At 38.6% G+C, this 19050-nt stretch overlaps 1 protein-coding gene across 2 annotated transcripts in view; it reads left to right on the top strand.

The window, feature by feature from the left end:
• LOC106883556 (allantoicase) overlaps positions 1-18246 on the top strand; it is a 51449-nt gene extending 33203 nt beyond the window's left edge. For both annotated transcript variants that reach the window (XM_014934604.2, XM_014934603.2), the window contains exons 2-12: positions 5547-5661; positions 9952-10014; positions 10620-10731; positions 11190-11308; positions 12268-12388; positions 13063-13133; positions 14518-14658; positions 15169-15214; positions 15668-15726; positions 16542-16599; positions 17392-18246. In XM_014934604.2, the coding sequence (XP_014790090.1) occupies positions 5560-5661; positions 9952-10014; positions 10620-10731; positions 11190-11308; positions 12268-12388; positions 13063-13133; positions 14518-14658; positions 15169-15214; positions 15668-15726; positions 16542-16599; positions 17392-17693 (1194 nt within the window). In that variant the 5' untranslated portion in view covers positions 5547-5559 and the 3' untranslated portion in view covers positions 17694-18246. The remainder of the gene's footprint in view (positions 1-5546; positions 5662-9951; positions 10015-10619; positions 10732-11189; positions 11309-12267; positions 12389-13062; positions 13134-14517; positions 14659-15168; positions 15215-15667; positions 15727-16541; positions 16600-17391) is intronic.
• Positions 18247-19050: the final 804 nt, after the last annotated feature.

Raw genomic sequence — 19050 nt, 5'->3', positions numbered from 1 at the left:
TATATATATATATATATATATATATATATATATATATATATATATATATATATATATATGAGAAAGAGAGAGGGTGGGTAGAGACACAATCTGCTGTTGTATCATTGTTTCAGTGACAAGTTTAATCACACACCCAATACTGCCATTTACAATCACAATATTGTCACAGGCTGTTATACATACATACATACATATATACAAGGGAGGGGGTGCTGAAAAGTTCTTGGCTTTGGGTAAAAGAAAATACAGGAGGATCAGTTAATAATGATTTTATTCATCATATCCCCCTCTCACATTCACACACTTATCGCGGTGGTCCTTCAGTTTTCCTAAGCCCTGTAAAAGAATTCGGAAAACCAGGCCTTCTGCAATACCCTTAAAGCCAGGAACTTTTCAGGAGCTGTTCGTAATATGTCTTCTACTGCTAGCTGTGTGACGAGGATGTTTGTTCCGCATTCATGTGGTTTCAGGTTCAGTCCCACTATGCGGTACCTTGAGCATGTTTCTTCTACTCAGTTCCTGGGCCTAACAATTTCTCATGAATGAATTTGGTAGAAGGGAAACTGTGTGAAAGCCCTTCACATGTATGTGTGTGTGTCTTGTCCTATTTTGTGTGTGTGTGTGCTCCTGCCTTTGTGTTTATCTCCCAGTGCTGGTTTGTTTACATTCCCATAACTTGGCTCTTTGGCAAAAAGAGAAGGATAGGAATACTGGGATCAGTTTGATTGCTGTAGCATGGCCATAGTACAGTGGCTGATACAAGTAAAGGAATGGAATACATATATACATCAGTCATTACACATATATTATAATCACATATACACAACCAATGCTGTCTGTCTGCCTGTCTGCCTATTTATCTGTCTGTCTGTCTGTCTCTATGTATTGTAGGCACAGGTGTGGCTGTGTTATTAAGAAGCTTGTTTCCCAACCATGTGGTTTTGGGTTCAGTTCCACTGCACAGCACTTTGGGCAAGTATCTACAATTATAGCCCCAGGCCAGCCAAAGCCCTGGTAGTGAATTTGGTAGATGGAAACTGAAAGAAGCCTATCGCGTGTGTGTGTGTATAGACTTGCTTAGACATTATGTGATGGTAGTAAATGAGCATCACTATCATATAAGCAAGGTCGTTCATTTCCAGTTTCCCATGGAAACAGGTCTGGCTGTGGTGGTGGGGTGGGGGGGGGGAAATATTACGTTGCTTGGAAACTGGTGAGGGTTGGCAACAGTAAGGACATCCAAACATAGAAATTCTGCCTTAACCAATTCTGTCTGGCCCTTACAAGCATGGAAAATTGGATGTGAAATGATGAGGGTGAGGATCTCTCTCTCTCTCTCTCTCTCTCTCTCTCTCTCCTCTCTCTCTCCTCTCTCTCTCTCTCTCTCACACATATATTGGGTTATAACAAACATAGTCATAGACATACACATGTTTACATCTTTTAATCTTCTACTTGTTTCAGTCATTTGACTGTGGCCATGCTGGGGCACTGCCTCGAAGGATTGTAGTCAAACAAATTGACCCCAGGACTTATTTCTTAAGCCTAGTACTTATCCTATTGCTCTCTTTTACTGAACTGCTAACTTACAGGGATATAAACACACCAACACCGGTTGTCAAGCAGTGATAGGGGGCAAACACAGTCACAAAAACACACACACATAGATATATATGTATGTGTGTGTGTGTGTGCATATATATATATATGTACGTATGATGGGCTTCTGTCAGTTTCTGCCTACCAAATCATTCACAAGGCTTTGGTCAGCCCAAGGCTATTATAATAGAAGACACTTGCCCAAGGTGCCACACAGTGGGACTGAACCACACAGCTTCAGTGTTGTCATAGACGCATATGCTCACTGTTACCATGCATACATACATACAGACACAATCACAACATCTTCAGAGACACAGTTATACATCAACACATATCCAATGTAGCCATACATAAACACACACACACACACACACACACACGTGTGTATACAGATACAGTCATAACACAGTTGCAGTGATGCATACAGTAACCCACATAAATACCTAATGATGCCATACTTATGCTGTAACACCTTGATTCTCATGGATAACTGTATGCACAAACACACACATACACACACACACACACACACACACACACGACAGCAGCAGCATTCTTGGACACATACAGTCACAGCATGGTCTCTTTCTCTCTCACACACACTACGACATTCTTGGGCACATAGTCACAACCTAGTCACACACATAGATATACACACAAGATATGTATATTAATCACACATTCGAACTAAACATCATTCTGGGACATACACACACACACACACACACTCTCACGCCAGACTCATTTACATCCAAGACCAGCATATAATCACATGTATACACACACCTAAGGCCAGCATATAATCAGACACACAAGACAAGTATATAATCTCTCACACACACGCATCAAAGACACGCATATAATCTCTCTCTCTCGCACACACACATGCGCCCACGCGCACGCACACACACACACACACACACACACACACACACACACACACACACAGTGCAGCCATTCATATACAGTTCCTGCAACATCATCGCACAAACACACACACACACACACACACACACACACACATCGAATGCAGTTACACATACGTATACAGTCAGCACAGCATTCTCACAGACAGTGACCTACATACATAGATAAACACACAGAACATACATAAACAGTGGAAAATATTAGATAGGAAGCAGCAGTAGTAGCAGCAGCAGCAGCAGCTGCTGCTACAGTAGTAGTAGTAGTAGTAGTAGTAAGTTGATGTGTAGTAGTAGTAGTAGTAGTAGTAAGTTGATGTGTAGTAGTAGATGTGTAGCAGTAGTAGTAGTAGATGCGTAGTATTAGTAGTAGTAAGTTAATACCCCAGACTAACTCTGATCAAGAATGACCATCGCATCATTTTTTTAAAAATCTAGAACATATATGGCCCAATGTGTCCTTCTTTTATCTTAAGACAGTAATGAGGTTTGGCTGCCATTTCTAGCAGGTTCATGAAACCAAGTAGAAATTGCTTCATTGCCCAGTAGTAGTAGTAGCAGCTGCAACAACAGTAGTTGTAGTTGTAGTAGTAGTTGTTTAGCTGTTCAGTCCTGATTGAGAAGATCACAGGTATTCCACCCATGACCATCCTGTCATTTTTAGAACTGTATAGTTCTTCATTATTTAATGTGCTCTTTCCTTCTTCAAAATAATATATGTTTAGAGAGAGATTTGCCTGTTCTTTTTAACAGTTCAGGCTTACTCAAAGAGCCCCTTTCAGATTGGACAGAGGATGTTAGGTCTTGTAGTGTATGCTTTCTTGTTGTTTAACCCAGGGTTAGTCCTGATCAGGCAAACCTTTAATCAGTGGTGTACCAAGCATGATCATCCTTTTTATTTTCATGAATAATGTATCTAGGACAACATTATTCATTGTCTTCTTCATTCCTCATTTTCTAAAGACAGTTGAGTGTGATTCCTGGGAAATTTGGCTGTTATTTCTAGTTGCTCAAACAACCACATAGAGGTTGCCTTATTCGTGTGCTTTTGTTGTGCAGTGTGTTGTTCTGTGGCTGTTGTTTTTTTAGCTCATGTTAACCCTGAGCATGCAGATCTAGAGATCAAAGGCATTCAAACTGTTACCATCATATTTTTTTCCTGTCTATTTGATCTGAAACTACATTATCCAACGTGTCATTGGTTTTAAGTCAGCGTTGTGTGAGTTGTGTGAAATTTGGCTGCTATTTTTAGCATGTTGAGTGACTATCGAAGACCGGTGATTGTCGTGCGCTGACGACGGGTAAATACTCAGAAACCCAGGTCCGTGTGTATCAGGTCAGGTCGACGATGAGAAGGATGGCTTCCCTTTGCAAATACTGATAGGGCACAGAAAGTGTGTCAATAGCCAGCTGGAGGAGATGTCTTCCTGGGGCTACAAGCTACAGTAGCATCCACCTTTAGTGGTTAGCCACATTTAAATGGCAAATATACTTCACGTAGTCATGCAGCCACTGCTTATATATATATATTTATTTCTGGGTGGGTTCTGTCCCACTCTGTTCCTCCTTGGGCTAGTGTCTTCTACTATAAGCCTTGAGCTGTCCAAAGCCTTGTAAGAGGATTTGGTTGACAGAAACTGAAAGAAGCCCCTCGTGTGTGTCTTTGTGTCTGTGTTTGTCTCTCACCACCACTTGACAACCAATGTTGGTGTGTTTACGTCCCCGCAATGTAGCAGTTCAGCAAGAGATATCAATAGAATAAGTACCAGGTTTGAAAAACAAAAAAAAAGGTATTGGGTTTGATTCATTCAGTGAAAAAGTTACTTCAAGGCAGCACTCCAGCATGGCCACAGTCTAATGACCGAAACAAGTAAAAAATATTTGTATAGTGGTAGCTAGTGAACTGTTTATATAGTTGGTGACTGTTGTAGGAACAGTATTGTTTTTAAACCTTGGGTCAACACTGATGGGTTCAGCCAGTGATGGGCAAACTGAATGGCATGCCTTATGAAAAAGTTACCCTCAATTTTTATTTAGTGGTGTAGCCTGCCTGATGAGGAGCTATGTCTCGTGTGACCTGCTTCTTAGTAAAAGTTGCTTATACCTGGATGAGATCTGTGATCAAAGGTGTTCTGACTGTGGCCATCTTATCTTTTTTAGTCGTATCTACTTACACAATTGTCTCATTGGCTTGTATAGCAATAGTTGCCAGTAGCCATGAATGGAGACATTAATAGATAGCATTGTGTAGTACATAATGGTTGCAAAAAAAAAAAAGAAAAAAATAAGCAGGATGTCACAGATAAAATGCTGTGAAACTTAAGGCGGTGAGCTGGCAGAATTGTTAGCATGCTAGGCAAAATGCTTAGTGGTATTTTGTCTGCTGTTACATTCCGAGTTCAAATTTCACCAAGGCCAACTTTGCTTTTATCCTTTCAGGGTCGATTAAATAAGTACCAGTTACACACTGGAGTCGATGTAATAGGCTTAATCCCTTTGTCCTTGTTTGTCCCCTTTATGTTAAGCCCTTTGTGGGCAATAGAGAAATAAAAAATCACAGCTCTTCATGATTGAAGCTGGCTTTGGAAGGAGAAATATCAGCAATAATATCAAAATATACTTACATCTAAAAAACAATTTAATGTGACAGTCCCCTGAAGGGAATAATACTACTGTTGGTTAGACCTAGGAAGCTGCACCACATTTCCTGTGTCCTTATGTTTACTCCAGACTGATGATGAGCAAAGACTCAGAAACATGCCTCTGGGTGCAGGCTTAGCTGGGTGGAGGTTCTTGTCTCCCCCTTGTAAACATAAGGACACAGGAAATGTGTCAAGGCCGACAAGAAGTGGTGCAGCTTCCTCGGTCTAACCAACAGTAGTATTATTCCCTTCAGGGGACTGTCACATTAAGTTGACAGCATACAACTACTTCGTTGTATCACCACTGCATAAATCTCTCTGAGAGATTTAGAAATCTATTATTTCTAAATCTAAAAAACAGTTTTCCTTTATTTTACAGATGTAGCTGAAAGATGGAGGCTGAGGTGAGAAAAGTCAGCACCAGGCATTTGACAGAAGAACAGAATGGCTGTAGCCCTGATTTCCTTTCATTTCCAGAACTTTCTTCTGAGAAGGTGCTTATTTCATTTGTTTTTCTTTTTTTCCTTAAATTAAAAAAAAATGTTATGGTTTAGTTGGAGGCAGAAGAGTGATGTCCCTTATACTTTTCAGGTCGTCCAAGGCTGGTGGAAGAATATTCTTCTTGTAGACAGTTTGCTCTGTAGTTTGGTGGTTTCATTGTGTATAAGGGGTCAATGTAGTCAATCTACCCCCTCTCTTAGAATTGCTGGCCTTGTACCAAAATTTGAAACCATTATCACCATTACCATTACTGAAGGAGGTAGTTGACAGAGCCATTAGAGAGCTGGACAAAATGCATTGTGCTTCATTCTAACTCTTCACATTCTGAGTTCAAATCCCACCAAGGTCCACTTTGCCTTTCATCTTGAGGGTATCAGCAAATACCATCCTCTCTAAATACCAGTCAAGTACTGAGGTTGATATGTGTGGTCTTTTGCCTTTGTTAGAAATCTTTATTAGTGTTGAGGAATATTTATGGTTAGAACCATTTAAACTGAGCAGAACTCGTGGTGTAGACACTATCAGTAGATTAGCAGATTGGGATTAACAGTATATTGGTTCTTATGACATGGATATCCTATACGCTAGACTCTGCTGATACTGTGTTTTTACTCTCACACTCTGGCATGCTGAGTTGTTCACCAAGTAAGAGTACAATGTGTCAATCAGAGCATGCAATGTCCGTTTCTGTATTGTTATTCAATCTACTTTTTGTATTGATTAAAGACTGTTCTTTTATTGGCAGTTGAGTGGCAGAAACGTTAGCACACCAGGCGAAATACTTAGCGATATTTCGTCTGCCGTTACGTTTTGAGTTCAAATTCCGCCAAGGTCGACTTTGCCTTTCATCCTTTCGGGGTCGATAAATTAAGTACCAGTGGCATACTGCGATCGATGTAATCGACTTAATCCCTTTGGCTGTCCTTGTTTGTCCCCTTTATGTTTAGCCCCTTGTGGGCAATAAAGAAATAAGAAATGGTTGGCTGTTGCATAAAATGCCTTGCAGTATTTAGTTCCCTCCCTCTTTCCTGCACTCTGAGTTCAAATCGTGCTAGGGGTTGTCTCTGTATTTCATCGCTGAGAGGTCGATTACATAAATCCCTGGCATGTATGCATGATGTGTGCATGTGTTGGGAGTCAACAGAGCAGGCTGGCAAACACAGACTGTGATCAATCCATTGTGATTCATTGCAAAATAGTGGCAGCCAGGCATAGACTAAAGACTTTAGTGTTTGCATTAATGTTGCAGCTGTTTTATATTGTGCGTGTCTGTGTGCATTTGCAAGTATCTGTCTTTGTTAAATGCTTGTCTGGATTGTGTAGGAGTGATATTGTTTTGAAGATAGTACCAACTGTTGCTTACTAAAAGCTGCTTTAATATAGTCATTCACTCTGTTCAGCCTGTTGTGACAACTGAAACTCCTTAAAATGGGAATTAAATATGGTATTTTCTAAAACCTACCAAACCCATTTTATTTTGTTTCCTTTTTTTCCCATCAGTAAATAAGTGTGTGTGTGTGTGTGTGTGTGTGTCATTTAGTTTTAACACCACCACCAGGCTCTTGAGTGTCTTTAGCAGAATTTGTTCTGTTGAAAAGGTTCAGACCAGGTCCCTATTAATTAGTTTTTTTTCCCTTCATTTTCTTCACTAGATTCATTAACTCTGTCTTAAGGTTATATACTTTTCCACCTCTGATTAAACCACTAAATGAAAAACAAAAATAAAAAAATAAAAACAAGTGTAACATGTGAAACCCCATTATGACATTTTTTTTCTTTTTTTTTTTTTTTGACAACTTGATGCTATGAAGTCAACCTTTAATCTGCTCTCAGAAACAATTAGGCTGAGGCCAGTAGTAAGCTATGCCTTGCCCAAGGGTTGTTATATAATGGCTGTAGTACTGTATTTTCCATCATACAAGTCGATGTAGTATATAGTGTAAACATATCTTTCCAAATCTTGCTACATTTCACATGAAATTTTTGCTCCTTCAGTGTCTTGGTGTATAAGTTGATCTACCATTTGGGGCTGTAGATTTTGATCTGAAAAATTTGTTTTGCATATTGGAAAATACTTAGAGTAGTAACCATGTGGTATAATGTGTGTGTATGTATGATGGGCTTCTATCAGTTTCTGTCTACCAAATCCACTCAAGGCTTTGGTTGGCCCAAGGCTATAGTAGAAGACACTTGCTCAAGGTGCCACACTGGGACTGAATCCAGAACCATGTAGTTGGAAATTAAACTTCTTACCACACAGCCACGCCTGTGTCTATAGAGTTGACAAACATTCCTGAAAATACAACAGAATGGTCATAGGTGGAATATCTTTGATCATAACATCTGCTCAAAACAAAAGTGACCTCGAGGTGTAACAACATCATCAACGTAAGTCTCTTTGAGTGTTGACAGCTCATGTTTTTTTTTTGTTTTTGTTTGCTACTTTTTTTGTAGTTTTATATTTTTATGTTTATTTACTGCTTGCTGCCAACTATGAAAGCATGATTGGGCTTCTTGACATGTCTTGACATATTGCACAACTTTTGTAATCAAAAGGCTTCTTTTATTGTTTTTTTTTTCTTTTCCCAGTTCTCCATGTAAGCATGGCTGGACTGTTTGCGGATTGATAGAGTGAGACATTATTACCACATTTAATTGAGAAACAGTCAGGGGTTAGTGATAAGAAAAACAATCGGCTATAGAAAACTCTGCCTGACATACTCTTGTCTGACCCAGGCAAGAATGGAAAAGTAGATGTTAAAATGATGATGATGGTGACTATTAAGGATTCTGCTATTCTTTATAGCCATAGCACTATGGCCATGCCGGGGCAGCACTTTGAATATTAAAGTCAATTGTATTACTCCCCAGTTATCTGCAGCAGGTTGAGGAAAGACATCATCAATCTGAGTGGGAATTGCTATCTGATATTAAATAAATCAATTCATGGGCCGAAAAGAGAACCTCTATGTCCTCCCCCGAATTTCTAGGAATAGCAGCCAAATCTTGCCCAAGTTACATTTCACCATTTAAAAAATGAAGGACATTGCTAGGTCAGAGTGGATTTGGTGCTGACGGCATGGTCTATATTTTGGTAACAACCCGGTTATTTCCCTTGCACCTTTTTTTTTTTCGTTTTTGTCTTTAGTGTGGTTAAATTTCCCTTCAGTAATTTACTTGTCAACTGCTTACATTATATTCTGTCATGTTAATTAGTGTGTTAATTGCCTGATAATTGATATTGATGAATCACTAGTGTATGTGTGCGCTGCGCCCGATTTTTTTTTCTTTTTTATAGTTTCTCGGTTCACTCGTGGCGAGGGTACGCGAAGATAGTCTTTTCTCTCCCCCGTGTTTTTTCAAGGGAGACAATTTACTGAATTGCTCCTATCGTACACTAAGCAAAATAATAATTCTTTCTTTATTGGCCACAAGGGCCATTATGATAATAATAATCGTTTCTAACAGAAGTAAAAAGGCTACAGATTTGATGGGGAGGGGGTTAGTCAATAAAATTTACGTCGTATTTGACTGGTACTTTTTGTCCACCTCTTAAGGATGAAAGGCAAAGTTGACCTCGATGGATTGGGGGAACCAATAGAGGGGCAGAGAAAAATGCCCTGTTCTGACTCTTACATTCTGAGTTCAAATTCTGCAGAGGTCATTTTATCATTTTCCCTTTTCATCCTTTTGAAATAAAGCACAAGTTAATTATTAGTGTTGATTTAGTGAATTAACTCCTCCCCTTCAAGTTTCCATTATCATTTAACATCTGTTTTCTGTGCTGGCATGGATTAGATGGATGCTGGCATGACTGGAGCTAGTGAGGTCAAGGGCCACACCAGGGTCCATTGTCTGTTTTGGCATGGTTTCTATGGCTGGATGTCCTTCCTAATACCAACCACTCCATAGGATGTACTGGGTGCTTTTAACGTGGTACCAGTGTGTATGTGTGTGAATATATATATATACATACACATATATATATATATGTGTGTATATATATATGTGTGTATATATATACACACACACACACACACACACACACACACACACACACACAGAAAGGGCTTCTTTCAGATTCCATCTACCAAATTCACTCAAGGCTTTGGTTGACCTAGGGTCATATTAGAAAATATTTACCCAAGCTGTTACACAGTCGGATTGAACCTGAAACCACATGCTTAGGAAGCAAGCTTCTTAACTACATAACAACACTTGTAACATCTCATATAATTTTAAGTTGAAGATCTTAATAGTTATTTTATTTGCTTCTGTTTCAGATTGGTGGGAAAATCCAATATGCAACCAGTGAAATTGCTAACAGCGTGGGAAATCTCTTAAAGGTAACACCTGTTATCCTGTAATTTATGTGTTCTTGCAGTGAGAAATAACTAGTTTTCTTGTAATAGACTCTTTGGTAATAGATAGGAAAATGGCACTACTGTCTGTAAATGTGGAGTAGAGGGTTTTTTTTTTTTGGTTTTTTTTTTTTTTCTTTTACCAAATTTTAAAATTGCTTATTCAAAAAAAGAAGGTCATATTAGGAAAAAAATAGAAGGAAAAGATGAAAGGCAAATTCACCCCTGGCAGAGTCTGAACTCAGAACATAAAGAGCCAGAAATACCACTAAGTATTATGTTCAATGCTCTAACAGTTCTATCAGCATGCCATCTTAATAATAATAATAATAATAATAATGATAGTCATCATTACCTCCACCAAGGAAGGAGGTTATGTTTTCATCGGCGTGGGTTTGTCCATCTGTCCGTCTGTGTGCAAAATAATTCAAAAGTTATGAATGGTATTTGATGAAACTTGCAGGAAAAGTTTTGTCAATTCAAACAATTTTGCCACTTCAATGCCTTTAATAATAATAATAATAATAATAATAATAATAATAATAATAATAATTGTTTCTAATAATAACATTAACTATATTTTGTCTCAGACTGCAAAACCTCAGTGGAAGGAAAGCAGAATTAGGAATCTCGACCAGCAACCCATGGATGGTTGGCAAGCATTTGATATCGGAGAGCCAAATTGGTGCATTGTACAGTTAGGTTAGTGGTAGTAATTTTTTTTTTTTTTTATGTCTAGAGTGAGTGTGATTTACTCATGTTGCTTTTCTCTCCTGCATTGTCTGATATCATCTATGAACAATATTTCATGGTTATTATCTCCTGTCCTCTAAGCCCATCTCTCCATTTCTCTTTCTTGCCTCTCCTAATCCCTTCTTCATTTTCACTTTTCTTCATCTTTCTCTTCCATCTTACATCATCCCTTTCTTTTCTTCCCCTCCCCTCCCCGACTCCATCATTTTGTCACCTCTTCTCTGCCTTTCTCTTCATCACTTCTCATACTGCTTTTCTTTATCTTTTCCATTTTTCTCACTCTCTCTCTCTCTCGCTGCCTTCTTGATAAAAGTTTTTTAAACATTTCTAAACCACACCATTCTGGTGTCCAGATGCTCTACAAATATTATTTGTTTTCTCTTGTTTTTTTTTATTATTATTATTAGGTGTTCCTGGAATATTGCATGGTGTTGAAGTAGACACATCCTATTTCATTGCAAACCATGCCCGTCGAATCTCTTTTGAAGGGGCTGCTCTGGAATCTGGTCAGATCTCACCAAATACGGTATATTTTTTGTTATATTTTTTCTCTCTTTTTACAGTTCTATATTTAAGAGATGAGGAATTATTTACATTATTTACATTTGACAGATATCCGTCTAATGTAAATAATGTTCTTTCTTTTTCTTTTTTTTTCTTAATTTATTTACAACTTTTTACCTCCATCATCAACACCCACCACACCACACCACACCACACCACCATTTCTCTTGTAACCACTATTGCTGTCATTATCACTGCTGTAATTCCTGTAATGTTTCCCAATCGAGCAGCATCTCCATCACTTGTATTCTCCTCTTCCTCCTCATCATCACTGATTAACCAACAAACAAGCCTCTAGGTGGTCATTTAACTCTTGTTTGCTATGAACAATAGCAGCCAAATCTACCTCAGTTCAGATCCTGTTGTCTTTAAAAAAAAAAAAACAAACAAGAAGGGAGACATTGAATAATGTATTTTTCAATATAGTTTGTCTGAATGAAAGATGGGATGTTCATGGCTGGATTGCCTTTAATTGTATGTCTGCTTGATCAGAGCTGACCCAACAGTGTTGTGATCCCTTCTAATACCGTTACTGCCAATACTATACAAGGGGTGCTGAAAAGTTCTTGGCTTTAAGGGTATCGCGAAAAGCTTGGCTGGAGGCCCAACTTTCCAAGTTCTTTTTCAGGGCTTAGAAATACTGAAGGACCACTGCAATAAGTGTGTGAATCTGAGTGGCAGGGACTATGTTGAATAAGATCATAATTAACTGATCCTCCTGTATTTTCTTTTACCCAAAGCCAGGAATTTTCAGCCTCTCCTTGTACGACTCTTGCACTTCCATCATCACCATCACCACCACTGCTGCTATTGCCACTATCGTCGTCATCATCATCATCATTACTACAATAATTACCACACCACTACTACTACTACCACCACTTCCATTATCCTTCATTCCTTGTTCTGTTTATTTTCCAGAAATGGGAAGAATTAGTACCATCAAGCCCATTAGAACCAGGTTACCTTGCCTGTTGTCACAATTTCTTTGCAATCTCCCACAAAAAGCCGTGGACACATGTACGCCTTAATGTGTTTTCTGGTATGTTGTGTTTCATTAGTTTACATTTAGCCTCAGCCTCAAATGTTGACTTTACATAGACAAGGTTTACCTGTCAAGGTTTTTATTCGGTCAACATGAAAATTTAAGGTTTTCATGGGAAATCAAAAAAAAAAGTGTTTTTTGTGTTTAATTCGTATTTCATCTAAAGGCCATTAGCTGTGTGAAGTGACCTGCCTGCAACTGAGTATTGAGAACTGAGCGATATACAAGCCTAGATACTTGTCATTACTTGCAATATAATGGCTATGGTGTTTGTTAACAGTATGTGCTTTTAAGACAAGGATTGACACACACACACATATACATAATACACGTTTGTGTGTGTATGTGTGTATATATATATATATATATATAATAAATGAAGTGGACTTCTTTCAGTTTCTGTCCACAACATCCACTCACAAGGCTTTGGTTGGCTTAGGACTATAGTGGAAGACACTTTCAGACGGTACCAACCACATTGTAGAACTGAACCAATATCCTGCATGCATGGATATTGTTTATACACTAAATATCAATAAAACTTGTAAACATATTGGTTGGGCAGCCTAAAATCCTGTTGGGTCAGTGACAAAATGTGTGTGTGTGTGTGTTGTGAACTACACCATAATTCTATATTTTTCTTTTTAATGAATATCCTTCTTCTCTGTCAGGTTGTGGTATAGCACGTCTTCGCATTTATGGTGAACCTTGGCCTGATTTATCTCATGTGTTATGTGATCAGGTGAGAACAGTTTGCTTTTGGTTCATACTTCATGTACTTAGTACAGTTTTTATCTCTCTCTCTCTCAATTTTCTTACCCTTTCTCTATTCCCAACTTTTTTCCTCAGGTTTCTGAAATTTCCCTCTTCCTCTTTCTTTTACCCTGCTACTCTCTCTCTCTCTACCCCCTCTCTCTTTGTCTGTCTGTCTGCCTATGTGTGTGTGTGTGTCTCTCTCACTCTCTCTTTCTCTCTCTCTCTCTCCATCCACTAATAATAATGATAATAATAAAGGCGGCAAGCTAGCAGAAACATTAGCACACCGGGCGAAATGCTTAGCGGTATTTCATCTGCCGTTATGTTCTGAGTTCAAATTCCGCCGAGGTCGACTTTGCCTTTCATCCTTCCGGGGTCGATAAATTAAGTACCAGTTACACACTGGGGTCGATGTAATCGACTTAATCCATTTGTCTGTCCTCTCTGTGTGTAGCCCCCTGTGGGCAGTAAAGAAATAAGAAACGTTAGCAATGTCGGGAGAAATGCTTAACAGAATTTTGTCTGTCTTTACATTCTACGTTTAAAAAAAAGAAATAATGATAATAATAAAAGTAGAGAAGATCAAATAAATAGTGCATGTGTTTATTGGTAAAAAACAAATTGCCGTCTCCAAATATGACATATATATGTACAAACAATTATAGGCTGCTTGCTACAAGTATGGGGTGTTTGTGCAGAATATGCACCCAGCTATAAATAGCTTGCACTGAATATGGGTTATCTGCATAGAATATGTAGAAATATATTGTTGTCTCCAGTGAAACAGCATTTTCAACTTGGAACTATATTATAAATGGGATTCAGGTTTGCTGTGCCAAACTTGCCAAACTAGGCACAGTCTTTGTGGTCAAGTTGTTCCCAAAGGGATTCTAATTTGAAGTCAAGTTGAAGCTATTCTACAACTTCAGTTGGAGCAACCAAACAACTACAGATACGTAGGTCACTTGCACTGAATATGCATAAGAATATAGGTCACCTGCACTGAATATGTACTAAGAAATGGGTCATTTACACTGAATGTGCACAAAGAAATGGGCTGCTTACATAGCATATGCAAAATTTTCACAGAAAACAATCAGAATTGAATGTTAGGAAAATATATAAATTAAAAAATATATATTTGTAAGTACTAGGCTTACAAAGAATAAGTCCTGGGGTCGATTTTCTCAACTAAAGGTGGTGCTCCAGCATGGCCACAGTCAAATGACTGAAACAAGTAAAAGAGTACTATTTTATACTTCTACGTTCCGTTTTGTTTTGTCATTCTGCTTGTCTCTCTCATCTCCTTTCTAGAATCTTCCATCATTAATTGCACTCTGTCCTTAACCTACTTCTCCATCAACTTACAGCTACTTGACTTACTATCTCTAATGAATGGCAGTATGTGCCTGGCTGCAAGTTGTCCTACAATGAAACAACTGGCTCTAACCATCCACTTGCCCTCTGCCACTGACAGTCAATTGAGCACTAACCAGAGGTTTTCAAGGGAGGTAAGCTGACATTCTTTACAAATACGTTTTATCCTGTTTTATTTAACCAAGTTTTAAATATGCTTCTTGTGGATGCCAAAGAGAAAGGCATTATAACCATAACTTCCTTGTATCTTTAGCCTTTTAGTGTTCAGATTACTCTGTTAAATGTAATACTTTTTCACTCAAATTGTTTTGAATTAATCATGCATTATGTTATAGCTTTGAGGTTTCAGTGATATGATTGTTTTTATTTTTAGAATGTCACTGTAGGTTAGGTGTGAGAGGCTAGATATGGCCAGTTTGAATATAAAACATGTAGAATATTTGGGCCGGATATGGCTGGTTTAAACACTAAAAGGTTAGGCAATATTTAGGTGCTAGCACAATTTGTCAGTTGCATGCACAATTATGCATGCATATGTGTGTGTGTGAGTGTGTGCACATGTGTCTGTATGTATGATTTTTTTGTGTTTCAGTACGAAATCTGATTACAATAACTCTTTTATATTTTACTCTTCTATATTCTAGAATGACCAGTTACCAATTTGTGAATCTCAGAACATCTTCAAGGCAGGTATGTTAATTTTGTTTTGATATATGGGATTTTTTTGCATTGCATTTGTGAGCATCTGAAGGTTTCTGCTTAAACTCATGTTTTCAACATTGAATTCACTGATTCACTTCAAAGTTAAACATATGCTTTTTTTCTTTTTTTCTTCACTTTGATCTATTATTATTTTCACATTTTTCTCTAAATTCTAAACTCTGAACCTGATCTTTTCCCTCAGTCACTTTTTTCTTGTATATGTGAGTGTCTTTGTGTCTGTGTTTGTCCTCCAGTACGTTCAGAGTTCAAATTCTGCTGAGGTCAACTTTACCTTTCATCCTTTCGGGGTTGATAAATAAAGTACCAGTGAAACACTGGGGGGGGGGGTCAATATAATCAACTAGCCCCCTCCCCCAAATGTCAGGCCTTGTGCCTATTGTAGAAAAGATTATAATTATTGCTGTTGTTTTTTTTTTCCAGGAAATTGGCAAGAGGTTTGGGCCATATACAGGTTGGCCTGCCCAGGTAATATATCAAAAGTAAGCAAAGAAACTCTGTATTTAATTTTGTTTGATTGTATATGTATGCATGAGCATATAGGAAGGCTTGTGCACATGTGTGTGTGTGTGTGTGCATGTGTGTGTTTGGACTGTATTCAGTGTAGCCTATCCTAGTATTCTTTTGAAAATAAACAAAGCCTCTACAGCTGGTCAGTGGCTATAGCACCCTCTCTGTATCATGCTCACCACACCACAACAGCGCCCAGGTGGGTGAGGCTGTGTTGTAAGAAGTTTGATTCCCAATCCACATGGTTCCAAGTTCAAGTCTCACTGTGTGTCACCTTGGGCAAGTGTTTTCTACTATAGCCTTGGATCAACAAGTCTTGTGAGTGGATTTGATGGCTGGAAACTGAAAGACGCCTGTCATGTGTGTGTGTGTGTATGTATATATAGGTGCAGGTGTGGCTGTGTGGTAAGAAGCTTGCTTCCCAGCCACATGATTCTTGGTCCAGTCCCACTGAGTGGCACCTTGGGCAGGTGTCTTCTACTATAGTCTCAGGCCGACTAAAGCCTTGTAAGTGGATTTAGTAAATAAAAACTGAACGAGCTTGTTGTGTGTGTTCGTCCCCCACTGCTGCTTCACAACTGGTGTTGGTGTGTTTACATCCCTGTAAGTTAGAAAATTGGCAAGGGAGAGTTATAGAATAAGTACCAGGCTTTAAAAACAGAGAAAAATTAGTACTTGGACTCAAATTCGCTTGACTAAAATGCCTCCCAGCATGGACGCAGTCTAATGACTGAAACAAGTAAAAGATAAATATTAAGTTTTAACCAAGTCTTTATTTCCATTTCAGGTTGAACTGAAAACAGGGAAGTTTCATGGCAAATTCCTTGCATTCCTTACAATTGATGGTAAGAGTTTTCCTTCATTGCACAATGATGTTCTTCATTATGTTTGTTAGCATCGTATGTAGTGTGTGTTTGTGTGCATCTGTGTGTGTTTTGCATGTGTGTATCTATTTATGTGTGTATTGAGAAGGTGGAAGCTGGAGTGGGCAGAACAGTGCATTACCATGTGTATGAGTGGATCAAGAAGTTTATAAGTGACTGGACAAGCGTGACGCACGAAGAGGGAGCAGGACGCCTGTTAACGTCCACCACTGATGAGAAGATTCAGCAAGCTCGAGAGATGGTAATGGTGAACCTGTTCACCATTACTGTCTCTCGGATCACTGCTCTTTGTTCTTTGGTGCAAATTGCTAGTGGAGTGGCCTCTGCTTACACTGTAAAGCCAGAAAGAAAAATGGTGTGATCAGGCTCAAACTTTGATCACATGACCACAGTAGTACCAACTATAAGCACGCCTGTGCAGAAGGCAATATCATCATCATCATCATCATCATCGTTTAACGTCCACTTTCCATGCTAGCATGGGTTGGACGATTTGACTGAGGACTGGTGGAGCCCAAAGGCTACACCAGGCTCCAATCTGATTTGGCAGAGTTTCTACAGCTGGATGCCCTTCCTAACGCCAACCACTCAGAGAGTGTAGTAGGTGCTTTTATGTGTCACCCGCACGAAGGCAAAGATATGTTATTGTGAAAGTGCGGATAATTTCTGACTTCACCTCATATATACATATATATGTAATTATGCACATTTCTTGTTTGGAGATAATGTTTTAGATTTGCTTTTCTCTTGCAGCTTGTTCTATGTCAGCAGAACAAGAGAAAATGGTAGAGAAATCGTTCAAGAGCGAAACAACAAAGTGCAGTGATCAGGTCCCATGGTTCGTCTTGGTCTCATCAACAGGTCTCCTCCCTTGCTCAACGCATACCATTCAAATTGCTTCCCATATTGTCAGATCTCATATCCGTCTTCGTCTGACTTTGTTGCTCCCATCGCCGTCCCCAGTGGAGCATCGCCTGGAATCCTCCATGGATTCATTGCTAGAACATGTCCACATCTGGGGTCACAAGTCAACACAACACTTGTGCCGTCTTTAAAAACAGTTCTCTCTTGTCTTCCTCCTAATTTTCTCTGCTTTCTCTTCCATTTTCATCCCTCCTACCTTTGCAAATTTTTTGTTATTTTTTAAAAACTTTTTTTTATATATTTTATTTTTGCTTAAATTATTATGGTGCAAGACCCATAATTCCATGATACTACAGACAACTTCATCCTTGCTGCTTACCATCTGATACCGAAATTTAATTTTTATAGTCAGTCACTGTGGAAATCCTTCATCAGTGAATGATATATATTTATTGAAGGGCTTAAACCCCTCAACTCCCTTTGTTAAATTGGGTTTTTACAACCAAATTCATTTCATAGTAAAACAGCATATGCTTATGTACACATACTGGATTATTTCCTATGCTGTGTAGTGCATTGTAAAATCAACGAGGTAAAAACAAGCTCCATAGCTCTACTGAGTATGTTTATATAGACACCATGGAATATTTCATAAGCTGTGTGATGTAGCATAAAACAATTTCCACAACAAGGAATACGTTTACACACAGTGATCTCAGTTTTTTATTTAATATAATCCTCATGTATGCAACAGAGTTTTTATAAAGTATATACACTTAAATAATGTGAAGAAGCATGACTCGGTGGTTAGAGGATTGGGCTTACAATCATAAGGTTGTGAGTTTGATTCCCAGACCAGGCTGTGTTGTATTCTTGAGCAAGACACTTTATTTCATGTTGCTCCAGTTCACTCAGCTGTAGAAATGAGCAGTGACATCACTGGTACCAAGCTGTATCAACCTTTGCCTTTCCCTTGGATAACCAGTGGTGTGGAGAGGGGAGGCTGGTATGCATGGACGACTGGTGGTCTTCCATAAACAACCTTGCTTGGACTTGTGAACTTTCTAGGTGCAATCCCATGGTCATTCGTGACCAGAGGGAATCTTTACCCCTTTATCTCTAAAGAGGCAGGCACAGGACACTGCCACCCTAGATTTTATAACAGAATGCAAGGAGAATGGCAATTCAAAAAGTCTAGTTTCTGATTATGTGATTTCTGATTAATTTGGTTGTTTTAACCTAATCCCCAAGCATTTCTCACAAGAACGATGTATGTTTTTAGATACACAAAAGGACTTGAACGCACAAATTGAAGAAATATTTGTTAGCCATGCAGGGTCGCCATCATTGTATTTGCATACAATCGTTTAGACAAGATGGTTGAATCATGAGACTAATTGTCCATGTGTTCTGAATTCAGACATGCCATGGATTTTCTCTTCTGTTTCTGGATTAATCACTTTATTTTATACTGCTTCAGTTCGCTTAACTCTCAGGAATCAATACCAAGTCATCATTACACTCTATGCTATATATATATATATATAT

The sequence above is a fragment of the Octopus bimaculoides genome, chromosome 14 (assembly GCF_001194135.2).
Source record: "Octopus bimaculoides isolate UCB-OBI-ISO-001 chromosome 14, ASM119413v2, whole genome shotgun sequence".
Lineage (NCBI taxonomy): Eukaryota > Metazoa > Mollusca > Cephalopoda > Octopoda > Octopodidae > Octopus > Octopus bimaculoides.
The sequence above is the reverse complement of the archived record's forward strand: the minus strand, read 5'-3'. Positions and strand labels throughout refer to the sequence as shown.